The following is an 18,372-nucleotide window of genomic DNA, read 5'->3' as shown; positions in this document are numbered from 1 at the left end:
ATATATATATATATATATATACATATATATATTTATATATACATATATATATATATACATATATATATATATATATATATATATATATATATATATCTCTATATATATATATATATCTATATATATATACATATATATATATATAAATATATATATATATATATATATATATATATATATATATATATATATATATATATATATATATATATATATACATATATATATATATATATATATATATATATATATATATATATATATATATATATATATATATATATATATATTTATGATTTTATTCTGTGTTCTGTGCCCTGTTCCTGCGAGAGAGAGATCAAGTTTTTTTTTCAGTCAAACATGGTCGAGGACAACCATGTGGTAGGTGGCCGAGCGATACGCAGACTGTAAGCCTACATGCATAGTTCCCATAGCTTCCCTCAGAGGGCAAGCCTGGTGAGCATGCCACTTCAACCCACGTCACACTGCCCTTCTCTCAATCGCACAGCTGATTTCACTCAGTCAACAGGTCTACTCCTCTTTCCCTCACAGCACGGCTCCTCGGGGCCATGGGCACTAACACACTGCCTGTGCACCCACGATCTCACATATAAAGAAGCCTCCGAAACCTTATCATTCATTTCCTCTACCAAACACAACGCAATTAACCCATTGTAAGGTTACAGTAATTTAAAAAGAAACACAACGAAACGTATTTTTTTCGATAGGTTCAGAGTGTTTTTTGCGAAATTATTGCATACACAAATTTTCCCTTGCCTTATTCGGCAAGAAGAGTGTTGTTATTTAAGGCAAAATTGCATGTTTTACCTATTCGACACGACATATTTATGTTCTCATTTCTATTGTACATTTCTTAATGTATGTTGCTGATAAACAGAATTTACAAAAAATATAGAACAGAGGGGATGAAAGAAGAAAATATTCAAACGCTGAGGTACGTTTATTGTTTTCTCTGAGGATGAGGGTCCCCAGTAAAGTTCTGGAGGTAGTACCTCCCTATATTATATATATATGTCGTGCCGAATAGGCAGAACTTGCGATCTTGGCTTAAATAGCAACGCTCATCTTGCCATATAGGACAAGTGAAAATTTGTGTATGCAATAATTTCGCCAAAATCATTCTGAACCTAACGAAAAAAATATATTTCACTGCGTTTGTTTAGTATTAAATTACTGTAAACAAATCTAAAATATATTTAGTTGGGTTAGGCTAAAATAAATTGCGCTTGTTATAATAAGGTTAGGTAAGTTTTCTAAGATTCTTTAGGTGCAAAATTATAAATTTTTACACTAACGTTAATGAAAAAAATATATCTCTAAACGTATAAGAGAAAATTTCTGAAAGGACTTAATTTTAAATGACTTCTTGCTAATTGACCAGTTTTACATATTCGGCACGACATATATATATATATATATATATATATATATATATATATATATATATATATATATATATATATATATATATATATATATATATATATATATATATATATATATAAATGTTTAGACTTTTCTGACAAATTTGCTTCTCTCACCAAAAATAAGCTTAAAATACTCTTCGTGGTTGAAGAAAAACAACTGAATCTTTTCTTAAGGCTTAAGTTTATCATTCAAAATTTAGTTACAACTTTGCCTCTGTAGTTGCTTTGAGCTCCAGCCTCGAGCTTATGGGGTTCTTTGAGACCCCACTCTTGAAACATCTAAAGTAGCTTTCTGTTTCAGCTCTCAGATGTTTCATCAAATGGTACCGTATTCTTTCTAAGGTTTCTGTCAGTAAATTAATAAATTATTGGAACCACTTTTTTCTTATTTATATTTACTCATTCTTCACGTGAATGGGTTGTTACCTTCAGGCTACAAGGAGCATGGTGGTAGCAGCGGATGTCGGAGCATCACCGTGGGTGGAAGTGAGCAGGGAAGTCGGGCAACTAGACGCACACGTCCGCTACGAGTATTGGGTTACGAGCTCAACTCGTGTGGGAGAAGGTGCAGCCTCGACTATTATATCCCAGACACCATCATCAACAGGTAATATTTGCATTTTCATGATGTATGCAGTGATTATTACCTAGGTTGAAAGATTTCTCCTTGCTTTTAAGTTAATGTCACTGTCAGAGTTAGTGGTAAATTATTTTCTATCACACACACACAGGGCCAGTCTGTGAGGCTGGTCTTAGGTACACGAGGGCACTGCTGGAACGGATACAGGAACTTTTGGCAATCCTTCCACCCAGGAATTTGAAGGCTTGACCATGAGAATTATACTCATAATTTTACTCTAATTGAGAGGCGCTGGCCATTTGCTACCGTAAAACAAATTGTCCAAGCCGTTGTCCAAGCACAAAATAAGGTCAGCATTATCACAAGATTTTCCTTTGGTTATTCCCGAGTTACGGCAGTATTTGAAACCTGTTTAAGTGGAGAGTTTCGATGTCCACTACAGTACAGGGTCAGGACACTGTGTGGAAGAGTGGACATCGTTACCTATGAAAAGCAGTGCATTTCTAACTGGGTAGTCCTGAAACTAGTATCAGATATCCTGTATAATACTTAGTTCTTACGTACAATAAAGTGCATATTAATTGGGATAATGATGAAATAAGACATTTATTTGGAAAGTTAATGATTATTTGAAAAATACACATCAATATGACAAGTAATTCATTTAATAATAGATATGATTATCCTTTGTTTTTATAAGCATTGCTGCACGCTTTAGCATAGAATCGATCAATGTTGAACACATTTTGGCAGGTTCTTCATCGTGGTACCAAGTTCTAATAACAGCAGTTAGCTTATCTACAGCTGATGAGTACCGTCTGGCGTTTGGTTATTGGCCGTAGATTCTCAACTGAGTTGAGGTCTAGAGAATTTCTAGTCCAATTCAGAATGATTAGCCCACTATCTTCAATGAATATCAACATTTTCCTAGAAGTTCTGAAGAAGTAAAACTTGCGATTTTGGCTTAAATAGCAACGATCTTCTTGCCGAATAGGGCAAGCGAAAATTTATGTATGCACAAATCTCGCAAAAATAATTCTGAACCTAACGAAAAAAATATATTTCATTGTGTTTGTTTATTATTAAATTATTGTGAACTTATCTAAAGTACATTTAGTAGGATTAGGCTAAATTAAATTGTGCTTGTTATAATATGGTTAGGTAAGTTTTCTAAAGTTCTTTTGGTACAAAATTATTAACTTTTACATTAACATAAATGAAAAAATATATCTTTAAATATACAAGAGAAACTTTTAGAAAGGATTTAATTTTAAATGAGTTCTTGCTAATTGACCAGTTTTACATATTCGGCGTGACATATATATATATATATATATATATATATATATATATATATATATATATATATATATATATATATATATATATATATATATATATATATATATATATATATATATACCATATTAGGTGCTTTACTTGTCTGCCTGATACAGTTGCAGCAAGGATCAGGTCATTTGCCCAGACGGTGGAGGTGGAGGGAGGATCATCGTTCACACTTCCCTGTGCTGTGGTGGGCTCCCCAACACCTACTGTCACCTGGTCACATCTAGGTCGTGATAACATTCCTCATGCACAGGTAAGTTATACGTATTCTAAAAGATATATTCTTTATTTCCTTCAATTATTCACCGTTTTCTATCAATTCTTAAATTTACTTAGAATCACAGAACTTAATTTTGGGATTCACTTATCGTAACCATTCACGTAAACAAAGTCAGGTGTTAGGTCGTGTATACAAATTATTAGGTGTGCTGATACTACACCCCCCACCCGGGACACCACTGCCGGGTCACCATCTGGAGAAGACCCGGGCCGGAAGTACCGGCGAATCAACATGAATGAATGAATGAAAATGAACACCAACACACGACACTCCACACAGGAAAGCACAGTGCTAGCACGATCGACACCAACCCTGCCCTTCTAGGGCAGGGTTGGTGCCAGAGACCGAAATTGTAGCTCACAAGATGAGGGGGGTACTTGTGCCTGCTCCCATGGGAGACTTAGGTCTCAGACACTCCCTAGACAGGGAGCCAGTGCCGGGCCACCACTTGGAAGGGCCCGGGCCGGGCAACCACTTGAAAGGGCCCGGGCCGGGAGAATACCGGCGAATCTTTAACAACAATACTACATTAACTAGGCATGAGACAGTGTCAGATGTGCTTGACCTCGAGTCAGTCAAGCTGTTGCAACAACACTCACGAAATCGTAATGACACGATTGCGGGTTCCACCCCCGACCGTAGTATGGTTTGTTACATCATCCTCTGCATAAATTTACTAAAACTTCTAAAATTTTCACAGAATATTGAGTGCGACCCCACCATACTTAGTTGCGTCAAGCTTCATCAACACTGGTCATAAGAAAAACACTTTAGTTTTAATGTAACACTTTGTCAAGTGTACAAGAAAACTGTCAGCTGACTCCTGCAAAAGTGTATATATATTTGTCTGTGATAATAGAGTAATTGAATTTTCCAAAAATATTTTAGTAAATATACACCATTTTTGTTTTAAAAAATATATTAAAAAATAAAAAAAAATAGAAAGAAGAGAAAGCAATGGATTCTTTGTTAAACAATATAAATAAAGCATAGTGAGCAAAAATTATCCTGATCTATAGAGAAAAAAAGACGAATTATAGTTTGAACATTGAAAAACAATTCCTAGTTCAGGGGTATTTTGGCCATCAGTGTGTAAAGCAGATTCTTGTTGTTGGTATCATAAGCAAGTTATTTTCCTTATCTCCACATCAGTTATTGAGTACACTCAAAAACGTCGCTACTAAGAAAGTAAATTTACCGATTATATTGTGAAAAACTTGTATAGAGAGAATAAAACGGCACAATACCGTGACTGGAATAATACATAAATGACCTTCATAAAGGAAAACGAAACTTTTGACAACGTTTCAGTTTTCTTCACTTTGCGCTTATCTTTATTAATAGTTAACGAAACGTCGTTATAAGTCTCTCTACTATTTACGGGTTATTTGTGAATACATTGAAAGATATATCGAAATATTTCTAATTTATGGTAGAAAATAATCAGTTGATAAAAACCGAAATATTATTCTCATATTTTTTTTTTCACAAACTGGACAACTCACTGTGCTAAGGAGGTCTCAGGTGGGCTAGACTCCGGGTTAGCCAGGTGTGAGACAGTGCAAGGGAGGTGTGAGGTTTGCTAGACCCCGAGTTAGCCAGGTATGAGACAGTGTTAGGGAGGTGTCAGGTGTGCTAGACCCCGGGTAAGGCAGGTGTGAGCAGTGTAAGGGAGGTGTCAGGTGTACTAGATCCCGGGTTAGGCAGGTGTGCGACAGTGTAAGGGAATCGTCAGGTGTGCTAGACCAAGACTTAGCCAGGTATGAGGCAGTGTAAGGGAGGTGTCAGGTGTGCCAGACCCTGAATTAGGCAGGTGTGAGTGTTAGCGAGGTGTCAGGTGTGCTAGGCCCAGAGATAACCAGGTGTGAGAAAGTGTAAGGGATGTGTCAGATGTGCTAAACCCCGACTTAACCAGGTGTGAGACAGTGTAAGGAAGGTGTTAGGTGTGCTAGACCCCAGGTTAGGCAGCTGTGAGCAGTGTAAGGGAAGTGTCAGGTGTGAGAGTTAGCCAGGTGTGAGAGTGTAAGGTGTCAGGAGTGCTAGACCAAGAGTTAGCCAGGTATGAGACAGTGTAAGGGAAGTGTCAGGTATTACAACCCAGGAACAATTAGGTCTGTTATTCTGGGTGTAAAGAGGAGCTGAATGTTTACAAGTATGTACACTATATGCAGTTGGAAATATATGTGTACCACACTGTGAAGCAACAGGCAAAGACACAGCCTGGAGACAGAATGGACAGCTGTGTTCAACTAACTCTAGAATGGAAATGACGAGGGTGGAAAGATGAGTGGTGACCACGTCACCTCCACAATTGCCAAACCCACCTACTCATTGGCTGAACCTAGGTACTGATCGGACGATGGGGCCCCATCACTCGACCCTTAGTACTGGTTTGCTGGTTGGGGAGGTAGCCTTTCAATGAGGGTGTTTACATGAGCCGAATAAAGGTTACATATTCTTTGCATGTCACATCAGGTGTGCTAGATCCCTAGTTAGCTATGTATGAGACAGTGTAAGGGGGTGTCAGGTGTAATAGACCCCGGGTTACCAAGGTGTGAGACAGTGTAAGGGAGGTGTCAAGTGTGCTAGACCCAGAGTTAGCCAGGTGTGAGACAGTGTAAGGGAGGTGTCAGGTGTGCTATGCCCCGAGTTAAAACCAGGTGTGTGACAGAGAAAGGGAGGTGTCAGGTGTGCTAGGCCCCGAGTTAAAACCAGGTGTGTGACAGAGAAAGGGAGGTGTCAGGTGTGCTAGGCCCCGAGTTAGCCAGGTCTGAGAATGCAGTTTGGGTGTGCCAGTATTGAGGACACATCATACACGTCATGCACACTCGTGTTAGTGACTTTGTGTATAACAGTATTTTATTACTTGTAAATTGCATTTTGTATACTACACATAGAAATAAAATTTATTTTATGTGGCAGTATACACACTCTAATATTTCTGCTGTATCTTCCTTTATCTCTTCTGGCTAGTAATGTTTTCTCTATATTTCTGGTCAATAATGACACATGTTTCTCATTTTAATGCCTCAGTGCTACGTGACATTAACCTGCACTTGTGTCTCATCGAGTCAGTATTATGGAAATATTTAGCCTCACTTGTTTCACATTACGACCAATTACGGGGCCACTAAGCTCCAAATGTCTCCTATCACTGCATCTGTATTACGTGATACTAATCTTCACTTGTTTCACATCCCTGCCTATTACAGATTCTCTTAAGTTTCATATGTTTCTCATCACTGCCTCAGTATTATGTCACAAAGCTTTGCTTGTTTCCCATCACTTCCTAGAATCGTTGTTTGGTAGGTCAGATACGTAACATTAAAAAAATGAGTTAAGTTTGCAGAAAAAATAGTCGAAAAATCTGTCAACATTGTAATGAAATTCTCCTCTCTCTCTCTCTCTCTCTCTCTCTCTCTCTTTTTTTTTTTTTTTTTTTTTTTTTTTTTTTTTTTTTACACAGGGTTTGACAAGGTTAAGGATCCCTAGCTTTATTGACAGCTATTTACAGGTTAAGGATTCCTAACTTTATTGGCAAGCTAAGAGCTGTTACCTACATCAGCTCATTTGAAAGCATTTTTGTTATGAGACATACAAGTAGGGAACAGGATGAAGTTGGAGCCATCTGTGGGCCAGCATTTTCATTTGATCAACTGACGTTATCTCGTTGACATCATTATGCTGTACGAATGTGTTCCATACTCGAGTCATCCTGGGTATGTATGATCTCAGATGGAGTGATGTTCTGGAGAAGGGTACAGCCAGAGTGAAGTTGCTGCTTTCTGCCCGTCTTGTGGCATAAAAGCTTGTTTCACGCTGTCCTCGAAGTGGATCCAAGTGTGGTATTTTGACAATATTGGCCTTGTACATAACAGTAAGGCCACCCACATCCCTCCTATGTTGAAGGCTCTGCTGAAATGACAGATCTATCCAGGATGGGTCCAGGCGAGAGATGAGACGTCTTGCTCTGTTCTCTACTCTGTCAAGCAGTCGCAGATGAGAGGGGGGGCAGGCAAACCAAGAAAGTGGAGCATACTCAAGGTGTGAGCGTACTTGTGCCTCGTACAGGATCTTGCAACCCCTACTGTCAAGCAGATGCGAGATACGGCGAAGTGCTGTAAGCTTCCTGGCTGCCTTGTTTGCAAGATTTACAACATGGTTCTTCATGGTTAGTTTGGAGTCAAATTTCACCCCAAGGATATCAACTTCTTCTCCAGGTGCCAACATCGTCCCATTCATCCTTACTACTGCGCCAGCATTACCATCATGGTGCCTAGAGACGAACATCATTTGCGTTTTTTCAGGTGCAAATGTTACTTACCATCTATTTCCCCAAGCTGATATAGCTCTCAGCTGGTGATTGATGTAGCTTAGAGCAGCTGGCATTTCTTCTCTTGGATAAGTGAATGTCAGTGTACAGTCGTCTGCATATGCATGTGATTCTGGGATGAGATGAAGAAGGTCGTTGAAGTAGACATTCCATAACAGTGGACCCAGCACACTTCCTTGTGGAACGCTTGCCCCAATAGGATGCCTTGCTGATTCCGTTCCATTGAGGACTACACTTAGAGATCTACCATGAAGGTAATCACTGAGGAGACATAGCGTAGAGCCTGCAATTCCCAGTGCTTGAAGTTTTGCTAAGAGGCCCTGGTGCCACACCCGGTCGAAAGCGCCAGCAATGTCCAGTGCTACCACACAGCTGACTTTGGATTCATCCAGTGACTGGTGCCACTTAGTGGAGAGGTTTAACAACAGATCAGCAGCAGAGTAACCTTTCCTGAAGCCATATTGACGATCACAAAGTAGTGAGTGGTAGTCAAAAAAATCTGTCATTTGTCTTGAGATTATTGTCTCAAGGATCTTACCAGTGATTGACAGGAGTGACACTGGTCTGTAGTTGCTGATTTCTGCTCTGCTCTTCTTTTTGTGAACAGGGACTACATTTGCCTCTTTCCATGGAGAGGGCCATTTACACTGTACTAGGCAGTGCTGAAAGATGCGAGTTAGAGGTGCTGCTAGCTGGTCTGCACATCTTCTCAACAATCTTGGGCTCAACTTGTCTGGGCCCACAGCCTTTTCTTGGTCAAGTGATTTAAGAAGGAAATGCACCTCCTCCTGCCTTATTGTCACCACTGACAGTTTTGACACAGTTCTTGCAGCTAGCCAAGGAGGGTCCCTTGCTGGATCAGGAACTTGCATTTTGGTAGCAAAGTGTTCAGCAAAGAGGTCCGCCTTCTCTTGACTACTAGTAGAGGTGGTCCCATCCTGTCGATTTAGAGGTGGAATAAGTTCATCAGGCAGATAACCTTGTCTGTCCTTGACCAGGGACCACCAGGTTTTGGAGCCTACCCTACCTGATGCTAACTTTCTTTTAGTGTCCACCTCCCATTTAGTAATGGCCCACTTTTGAACATCACCCATATGCCTACAGGCTTGCATGTGCAAGTTCCTGTTATAGGTGGTAGGATGTCTCTTATACCTTCGCCATGCTTTGTACTTAGCAGTAGCAGCCTCTCTACAACGAAAGCCAAACCAAGGCTGATCTGTAGGCTTTGTCACATATTGCCGGTGAGGAATGTGTTCTTGTTGCAGATTAAGGATGTGTCCAGTGAAGGCTTTCACTTGGTTGTCAACATCCCCCTGGAGAAGAGCATTCCAGTCGGTGGTGGCGAGCTCAGAGCAAAGGGCTGGCCAATTACCTCTTTCCCATAGCCAGGTTGTGCGTGTGGACTCCTCACCTCGTTCTGTTGGGATCTTAAGTGTGGTAAAAACAGCCTTGTGGTCAGACGATCCAACGTAGCCGAGGGGTTGACAAGTGACTATGCCTTCTGCCAGATCACTCACTACTGGGTCAAGGGAGGAGCCAGAGATATGAGTAGGGAAATCAACAAAGTTTCTCATGTCAAACACTGCAAGAAGGTCATCAAAGTCCCTCTGTATAAGGTGCTGGTTGAGGTCACCAACAATTATAATATGTTGACAGTTGTGTTGTAGCAGAAGGGAGTCAATATTTTCCATTAGGAAGTTGATAGGGTCTGCATGTTGCCACTGAGGTCTGTACATTGCACATGCTAGTACAGAGGTACTAGTGTTTATACAGAGCTTGAAGAACATCATTTCAAGATGTGTAGGGGTGGCAACATCTATGTGCTGGGCATGAACACTTTTAGAGAAGCACACAGCAACACCACCTCCTTGCCCTTGCCTGTCTCTTCTCATCCATGAGGTGTAGCCAGCAATTCTTGCAAAATTTTCTGGAGTCCTGTCATCCAAAAATGTTTCAACAACAGCTATCATGTCGGGACGTCGAGTGTTCACAAAGCTATGTGTGAGCTCTCCAACATTAGTAATGAAACCTCTAATGTTGGCCGACAGGATGCTGATAGACTGGCTCCTCATGATGAAGTGGTCAGCTTGAGGTGGTGGGTGTGTAGGGAATGTAAGGTGCCTGCCCTTGAGAGAGGTAGGGTACTGAGGCAGCTGCAGGGATGTAGGTCTGTGGTCTTGTATAAGGCCCAATCCCACCTGATGGGCTGGGATAGGAGTAGCTAAGTGGGTGACGTGTGAGAGTGTTTACCAATTCAGAGATCCTGCTGGTTTGTTCTGAGAACAGGTCTCTAAACAGGTGGCCCTGTCTGTCAAGTTCCTTTTTCTTCCGACACTGGTCCTCCTTATGTCCTTTCTTGTAGCAGTAGTTACACCTGGTATCTCGCAGGCAGTTGTTGGCAGAGTGCCCCTTCCGGTGACAGCGAGAGCACAGCCTAGGTGCCTGGGAGGGTGGACTAGGATTTGTTGTACCTCCTGTGTTTCGCAGATTTGTCCTCGGATTCTGCCGCTGGAACTGTGTTAGTGGAGGGTGAGACGGCTGTAGATGTCTTCCTCCACCACGTCCTCCTCCACGTCCTCTACCCCGCCCTCTACCAGTTCTGACAGATGTGTCCCTGCTGTTCGTACTTCGGCGTAGCAGGTGATCAGGTGCAGTGATAGTTCCCTGATCACTAACTGCACCGTTCTCTGGTGGAGAAACTCCTGGCTCAGAGCTTGCTGTCGAAGCACTACTACCAGATTCTAGAATAGTATCGGCAGGTGTGCTGACAGGTGTAGGATCAGGGATGGTATGTGCACTGTCAAGTAGACTGGCAGTGGCTGAAGCAGAGATGTCAGGTGTAGGAGAATTAACAGATCCAAGGCTTCCCACGTTGCTGGGAAGAGGATTTGTTCCCTCTGTGGTGGTCAGAGGAATTGTGTTAGAATTCCCAAAGGTAGTGTTTTGAACTCTGTCAGTCTGTGGGACCTTAGCGATGACAGAATTCCACCAGATGTTTACCCCTGAGTTAAGCTCAGTGTGGGACTTCCAGTCTTTGTCAATAGTGTCACCATCAGCTGAGCAACTTGCGTCACTTGATGTAGGCTTGCACTGGCCTTCTACAATAGCTTGTAGGTTATCTAATGATTTGAGGAGCTCATGAAGTGCTTCCCTGTGATGGATTATCTTAGCTGCAACTTTACAACACAGCCCAAGAGGGCAGTCTTGATCTTTGGACAGGAGTCCCTGAGGTAGGACTTCTGAACCTTCCTCCTGTAGCTCCAGGCTTGTATCCACATATACCACATATACCATATACTCTCTCTCTCTCTCTCTCTCTCTCTCTCTCTCTCTCTCTCTCTCTCCCTCTCTCTCTGCTAAAATTTTAAAGCACATTGTCAAAAATACATTTCACGTGATGTTATCATCGGTAATATATTCACGCGTAATATACTTAATTTTCGGTAATTTTGGACACTCAAACCACCGCGTCTGGCACCAGCAATCCTTATATATTCTGAACAATAATTGAATCTCTTGAACATGTCTAAATGCTTTCAGCACTGAGGTGCTGCCACCTGATTGGCTGATTAGATATTTGCTTTAACCAACAGTTGTTTTTCTTATTTTTTCCATAAATTCACGAAAATCATCTGGCAAGTAGGTGGAGATTTGTTGTGTAGAGAGAAGAGTTCGTTATAACATTTAGAGAGATGTCAATTGCTGTAATATTAGCAGAGTGCGTCAACGTGCATCAAAATGACGCATATTTATGCTCATCTGTCCAGTTTCATTATTCCAGCTGCGAAATGCTTTGCGGAAATAAATAATAAGAATGGTAACTATCATTAAAACATAATAAAAACTGTCATATTGGAAAAAAACAACTTATACTGAGGCGTGTATAGGAGCCACGGTGATGGTTGGTTTAATACCCTTATTATCTACCCGATAACCTTCCTGTGGTAGTCAGAATTATTATTATTATTATAATCAAGGGGGAAGCGCTGAACCCGGAGGATTATACAGCTCCTAGGGGAAGGGGGGGGGGATGTGGAAGGCATTCAGGCTTAATTCAGGGAACTGGAGCACAGATCCAATTCCCTAAATCAAGAGCCCCTCACTAATATCAAGGAACCTTCCTTGAGGGGTGGTGGTAGTCAGAAGACTGCAGAGGTAAACAAGTCAGTGGTAATGAACTATTGTATGTTTACATTTGGTTACAATCGTTATGAGTCGTGGTGTTTATGCGTGTAATATATGGTATGGTATGTATGAATGAGTATGTATATTTCAGCATGCATGTTGGGATTTACATAAATTAATATTCATGAACGGATATCCACGTTTTAGTAGGATAAATTAGGTTTGTTGTATTAGGAATTACTGGGCATATATCCTGGGATGTACTTGAAGAATTTAATAATAATAATAATAATAATAATAATAATAATAATAATAATAATAATAATAATAATAATTTTATTATTATTATTATTTCTACAAGTACATGTTCAAGGTGTACAGGCATAGCTGACATCAGTGACATACTACTACATAGAAAGCCGCTTGTTATGCTGAGCATTTCGAGCAAATTAGGTCAGTTTTGTCCCAGGATGCCACCCACACCAGTCGACTAACACCCAGGTACCCATTTTACTGATGAGTAAACATGGACAGCAGGTATCTTATGGAAATACGTCCTAATGTTATCCAGCCGTACCGGAGATTCGAACTTCGGACCTCAGTGTGTGAGATGAGTGCGCTAGCGATCGAACTGCAAGACACCATGGTATATGCATGATTAAATGATTATAAATATGTAAACTGGTATGCATAGGTGGGTATATATGTATGTATTATTAAGGACGGTACTGAGGCCGTCATTGTAGCAATTAATGTTATTCACCTCACTGGCCTAGGTTACTGCCAGACACGTAATACCCAGTTACGCATAAATGCACTGGAATTAGCATTAGTAATTTTATTCAAGAACATTTGATATGCTCTTAAAATAAATTTTATGCATTTGGAATATCTAGGTTACTAACTTCAACCCGGAAGACGAGAATCACGAGCAAGTAAATCTATTTACACAAGACGTAGGTTGTTGTAACTGTGTGACAAGGACAGACCATCAAATGTCATCAAATTATTTGTTCCTCAAATTATTTGTTTCATAAAACCCAAATTATATAAAAATCATATTAATAATTTCTATATTTCGATCAGCAACTGGATTTTTTACAGATTCTTGCAGACCAATCACTGCATGTGCCAGTAGCTGGCACGGATGTTGCTGGTAACTACACCTGCCACGTCCACAACCCAAGTGGGAGAGATGAGATCAACTGGGTGGTAGAGGTGGTGCAGACGCCTCCAGCACCTACACTGAGGGTTCAGTACGCCACTGAGACCTCCATACACCTCTCCTGGAACCCCCCGGGCAACGGCGGCAAACCCATCACAGGTCAACTCCAATTGTTTCCGAAAAGAGAATTAGCTGATAGTGCAAAGAAGAAATATTTATATTTCAGTGTATGACGAGATGTATCTATGAAGAGGCATTTGATCTTTCCAGCATTCTGGAAGATTAATTATTCAGTAGAGACAGATGCATAAGAGTGAGTGTGTGACCTAAAACATACAGATGGTGTGTGTAAACCCAGATACACACGATATATATTACATTTTATCCAAATTTTTTCTATACACACCAGGTGTCTCCCACCGAGGCAGGGCGACCCCAAAGGGGTTACTAGGTTTTTGCTCCCGGCATTTTAGTTGCCTCCTGCGACACACGTGGATTACAGAAGAATGATTCTTCTCTACTTCCCATAAAATTTATCCATTTATTATTTCTGAAAAAAAAGAAGTTTAAACTTTAATAATGTTATGCCCAAGATTATAGAATATACATATTACAATATTCTGGAACAAACAGCAGAATTTCAATCAGAATTTTGAGCATTAATTGTAATAATTAAAGATTAATGATAATTTAATTGTTAAATAATTTAAGAATATTGGCTAACTACATAATTAACGTCTGCAGGTTACGTCATACGGTATTGCTTGGAAGGAGACAATACATGGGTGGAGGAACCTGTGGAACCTGGAGAGGTGAGCCACAGTGTGCAGTACCTCCAGTGCGGCTCCACCTACCACCTGCAAGTGGCAGCCGTTAACCTGGTGGGTCGTGGGGAAGGTTCACCAGTCGTTAACACCAGGACTCGCGGTGCTGGTGAGTCCTCACTTTATCTTAACTTTCTTCAGTCCTCTCTTACTTTATCACACTTCTTCCCAGTCCTCACTTTATCTCGCTTCTTCTTGCCAAATTAGGAGTACAGATTGTAAATGATGAGTACAGGTAAATAAACCATAGCAAGTTTCTTTACTGCATGTAATTATGTGTACATAATTGCATGCAAGTGTATATAATTATATGTAATTATACATGCGACTCAAAGGAGATCATCAATATGGAGGGGAAGTGGAAAAGATGTGAGAAAAAGATATGATGGAAGCTGAAGTGACAAGAATAATGGACGCGGAATGGGAAAATAAGTTAAGTACTCATAGGAGTGTACAGTAGCATAATCAGAAGTTGGATCTTAAAAGAATGAAGAAGATAATAGAAGGAGGGGTGTTATGTTCCAGTTTTATAACTGTAGTGTAAGCACGGCTCTGGCAAGACAGTGATGGAGTGAATGATGATGAAAGTTTTTCTTTCTCGGGCCGCACTGCCTTGGTGGGAAACGGCCAGTGTTATAAAAAAAATAGGTGTGTTATGAGTGATGAGATAGAAAAATGGAGAAAAACGGTATGAAAAAATATTTTTACTTGAAGAGATATTTTAATTAAGAAGACTAGAAAGGAAGGAAGGAAGATAATAAGAGAGCAAAGGAGCCAGTGACAATAGATTAGATAATCTTGAAAGGGGAAAAGACAAGTAAAAGACATAAAAGTGATCTGAATAGAAAAAACGGACAGTAGAAAATTTATATCAAAAGGGACACTGAATATGCAGTAGTAGTAGTAGTAGTAGTAGTAGTAGTAATGGTGGTGGTGATAGTGGTGGTGGTGGTGCAGCAACTACTTATTATGCAGATCACTGGATAGTTATAAAGTAGTATGTGTATGTAAAACGCTTCATTAAAATAGTGTTAGTGAACGTAGACTGAACATGAAATGGATGCGTTTGAGACCTGGACAGTGTCAGGCGAGCGAGGGAGACGTGTGTGTGTGTGTGTCAGTACTGGGAGACGTGTGTGTGTGTGTCAGTACTGGGAGACGTGTGTCAATACTGGGAGAGAGGTGTGTGTGTCAGTACTGGGAGAGAGGTGTGTGTCAGTACTGGGAGAGAGGTGTGTGTGTCAATACTGGGAGAGAGGTGTGTGTGTCAGTACTGGGAGAGAGGTGTGTGTGTCAATACTGGGAGAGAGGTGTGTGTGTCAGTACTGGGAGAGAGGTGTGTGTGTCAGTACTGGGAGAGAGGTGTGTGTGTCAGTACTGGGAGAGAGGTGTGTGTGTCAGTTCTGGGAGAGAGGTGTGTGTGTCAGTACTGGGAGAGAGGTGTGTGTGTCAGTTCTGGGAGAGAGGTGTGTGTCAGTTCTGGGAGAGAGGTGTGTGTGTCAGTACTGGGAGAGAGGCGTGTGTCAGTACTGGGAGAGTGGTGTGTGTGTCAGTACTGGGAGAGAGGTGTGTGTGTCAGTACTGGGAGAGAGGTGTGTGTGTCAGAACTGGGAGAGAGGTGTGTGTGTCAGTACTGGGAGAGAGGTGTGTATCTCAGTACTGGGAGAGAGGTGTGTATGCCAGTACTGGGAGAGAGGTGTGTGTGTCAGTAATGGAAGAGGTGTGTGTCAGTACTGGGAGAGGTGTGTGTCAGTACTGGGAGAGATGTGTGTGTGTGTCAGTACTGGGAGAGGTGTGTGTGTGTCAGTACTGGGAGAGGTGTGTGTGTCAGTACTGGGAGAGGTGTGTGTGTCAGCACTGGGAGAGGTGTGTGTGTCAGTACTGGGAGAGGTGTGTGTGTGTCAGCACTGGGAGAGGTGTGTGTGTCAGTACTGGGAGAGGTGTGTGTGTCAGTACTGGGAGAGGTGTCTGTGTCAGTACTGGGAGAGGTGTGTGTCAGTACTGGGAGAGGTGTGTGTGTCAGTACCGGGAGAGAGGTGTGTGTGTCAGTACTGGGAGAGAGGTGTGTGTGTGTCAGTACTGGGAGAGAGGTGTGTGTGTGTCAGTACTGGGAGAGAGGTGTGTGTGTGTCAGTACTGGGAGAGAGGTGTGTGTGTGTCAGTACTGGGAGAGAGGTGTGTGTGTGTCAGTACTGGGAGAGAGGTGTGTGTGTCAGTGCCGGGAGAGGTGTGTGTGTCAGTATTGGGAGAGAGGTGTGTGTCAGTATTGGGAGAGAGGTATGTGTCAGTATTGGGAGAGAGGTGTGTGTCAGTATTGGGAGAGAGGTGTGTGTATGAGCACTGGGAGAGAGGTGTGTGTATGAGCACTGGGAGAGAGGTGTGTGCGTGTCAGTACTGGGAGGTGTGTGTGTGTGTGTGTGTGTGTGTGTGTGTGTGTGTGTGTGTGTGTGTGTGTGTCACTACCGGGAGAAGTGTGTATGTATCAGTACCAGAAGGGAGATGTGTGTGTCAGTTCTGGGAAAGCTGTGACTGTAGAAGGCTGGTGTTTGTGTTTAAGTATGGGTGTGTTATTTTCTGTAAGTTTTAGGCTCTAGAGTTATATATTTTAATATTTTAAATGTCCCTAGACAGCCTTTTTCCCCTGGCGCCGGTATATATTGACGTAACGTAATAAATGCGTTACACCCCTGAATGTATGTTTACCTTGTACTGGCAAGTTCTTACGCAAAGGAACCCACCAGAGTGATCGTTCAGCCGCACATGAGGCAGTGGATGAAGAGAGTTGAGGGGAGCCAACTAAATAATTGGAAATTCTGTAAGGACAAATACAATGATTGTTAGTATGAACAGGAGTCATTCAGAAAACTCATTGTCAATATAATTCGTAAATTCATCTCAGTGCCCATCTACTCGGTAAACTCATCTCAGTACCCATCTCCTCGGTAAACTCATATCAGTACCCATCTCCTCGGTAAACTCATTTCAGCGTCCAGTGCTTCCATCCATGCAAGAATTGTAACCAAAACCTTTCTCACAACAAACTTACAAACACAAGTTTTATCCTTCCATCTGAAAGTATCAAAACATCATCTGGGAAAATACTCTCATAATTTCACTCACTCAAGTCTATATAACCTCAACTACAGACACACGTCCTTCCTTTCTCTTCTACCCTTTTCCTTTCATTTTCTTTTCCCCTACCATCATCTCCTCCCTTCCCCTTCACCCTACTCTCTTCCCCTCCCTTCCAAATAAGAGCAAACACATCACAATCCAGAAGACGCAGTCAGCTACAGGAACACATCTCAGAGTTAAGGCTAAACAAGAATACCATTTCTAAGACGCATCAAACTGAGATAATACGATACGAAATATTCTTAGAAAGAACCAAATTATTGAGGAAAGGAAGTGGATATTGGGGCAGGGAAGGAGAGGAGGTTTTTATCGGAAACTAGTGGATGAAATGAGAAGGATATATATATGGATGTCATTTAAGCAAATAACAGATACAATCATTACCTGGGTACCCGACGCAGAAATTGCAGTTATTTATTGCCATTTATTAAAAAGTATGCGACCAATACAAGAGTATAAAGAAAACGAAATAATGGGTAGCAAAACAAAATGGTGCAGTTGGTAACACACTGGAAGGAAGGAAGAGTCTGCATAATCGATGGAGAGATGATAATCATAGGAAATCCCAAGTATCCCAACATGAAAGTTGGGATATTTGGGAAGCACAGAGAGGAGGGAGCTGCCTGGAGGTTCTTGCAGGAATCAACGCCATCTCGTCCAGGCCTCATAACCAGGCCTCATAACCAGGCATCATGACCAGGCCTCATGACCAGGCCTCATGACCAGGCTTCATGACCAGGCCTCCCGCTAGTGCAAGGCTAGACTCAGATGAAGGATTATTTGATGAAATCTGTAGGGGCAAGCATATCCAGGGAACAACTAGAGAATAAGGAGAGGATAAACAATCCAGACTGAAACTGGATTTCACTTAACGAGCATCAGATATTAAATAAATACACTGACATCAAAGTGCGAAAACAACAACACTGACAACCTTTCACACAGTGAGTGCAAGAACAGCGACACTGACAACCTTTCACACAGTGAGTGCAAGAACAGCGACACTGACAACCTTTCACACAGTGAGTGCAAGAACAGCGACACTGACAACCTTTCACACAGTGAGTGCAAGAACAGCGACACTGACAACCTTTCACACAGTGAGTGCAAGAACAGCGACACTGACAACCTTTCAC

General features: G+C 41.4%; 1 protein-coding gene across 1 annotated transcript in view; it reads left to right on the top strand.

Annotated features, from left to right (window-relative positions):
• LOC128688200 (cell adhesion molecule Dscam1) overlaps positions 1-18,372 on the top strand; it is an 876,413-nt gene that overhangs the window by 700,453 nt on the left and 157,588 nt on the right. Inside the window, exons 22-25 of the mRNA XM_070086854.1 lie at positions 1,881-2,055; positions 3,486-3,628; positions 13,218-13,437; positions 14,023-14,211. Coding sequence (XP_069942955.1) covers positions 1,881-2,055; positions 3,486-3,628; positions 13,218-13,437; positions 14,023-14,211 — 727 coding nt within the window. The remainder of the gene's footprint in view (positions 1-1,880; positions 2,056-3,485; positions 3,629-13,217; positions 13,438-14,022; positions 14,212-18,372) is intronic.

This window comes from Cherax quadricarinatus, chromosome 19 (genome assembly GCF_038502225.1).
Source record: "Cherax quadricarinatus isolate ZL_2023a chromosome 19, ASM3850222v1, whole genome shotgun sequence".
NCBI lineage: Eukaryota > Metazoa > Arthropoda > Malacostraca > Decapoda > Parastacidae > Cherax > Cherax quadricarinatus.
Note: the sequence above shows the minus strand (reverse complement) of the source record. Positions and strands in the feature narration are given on the sequence as shown.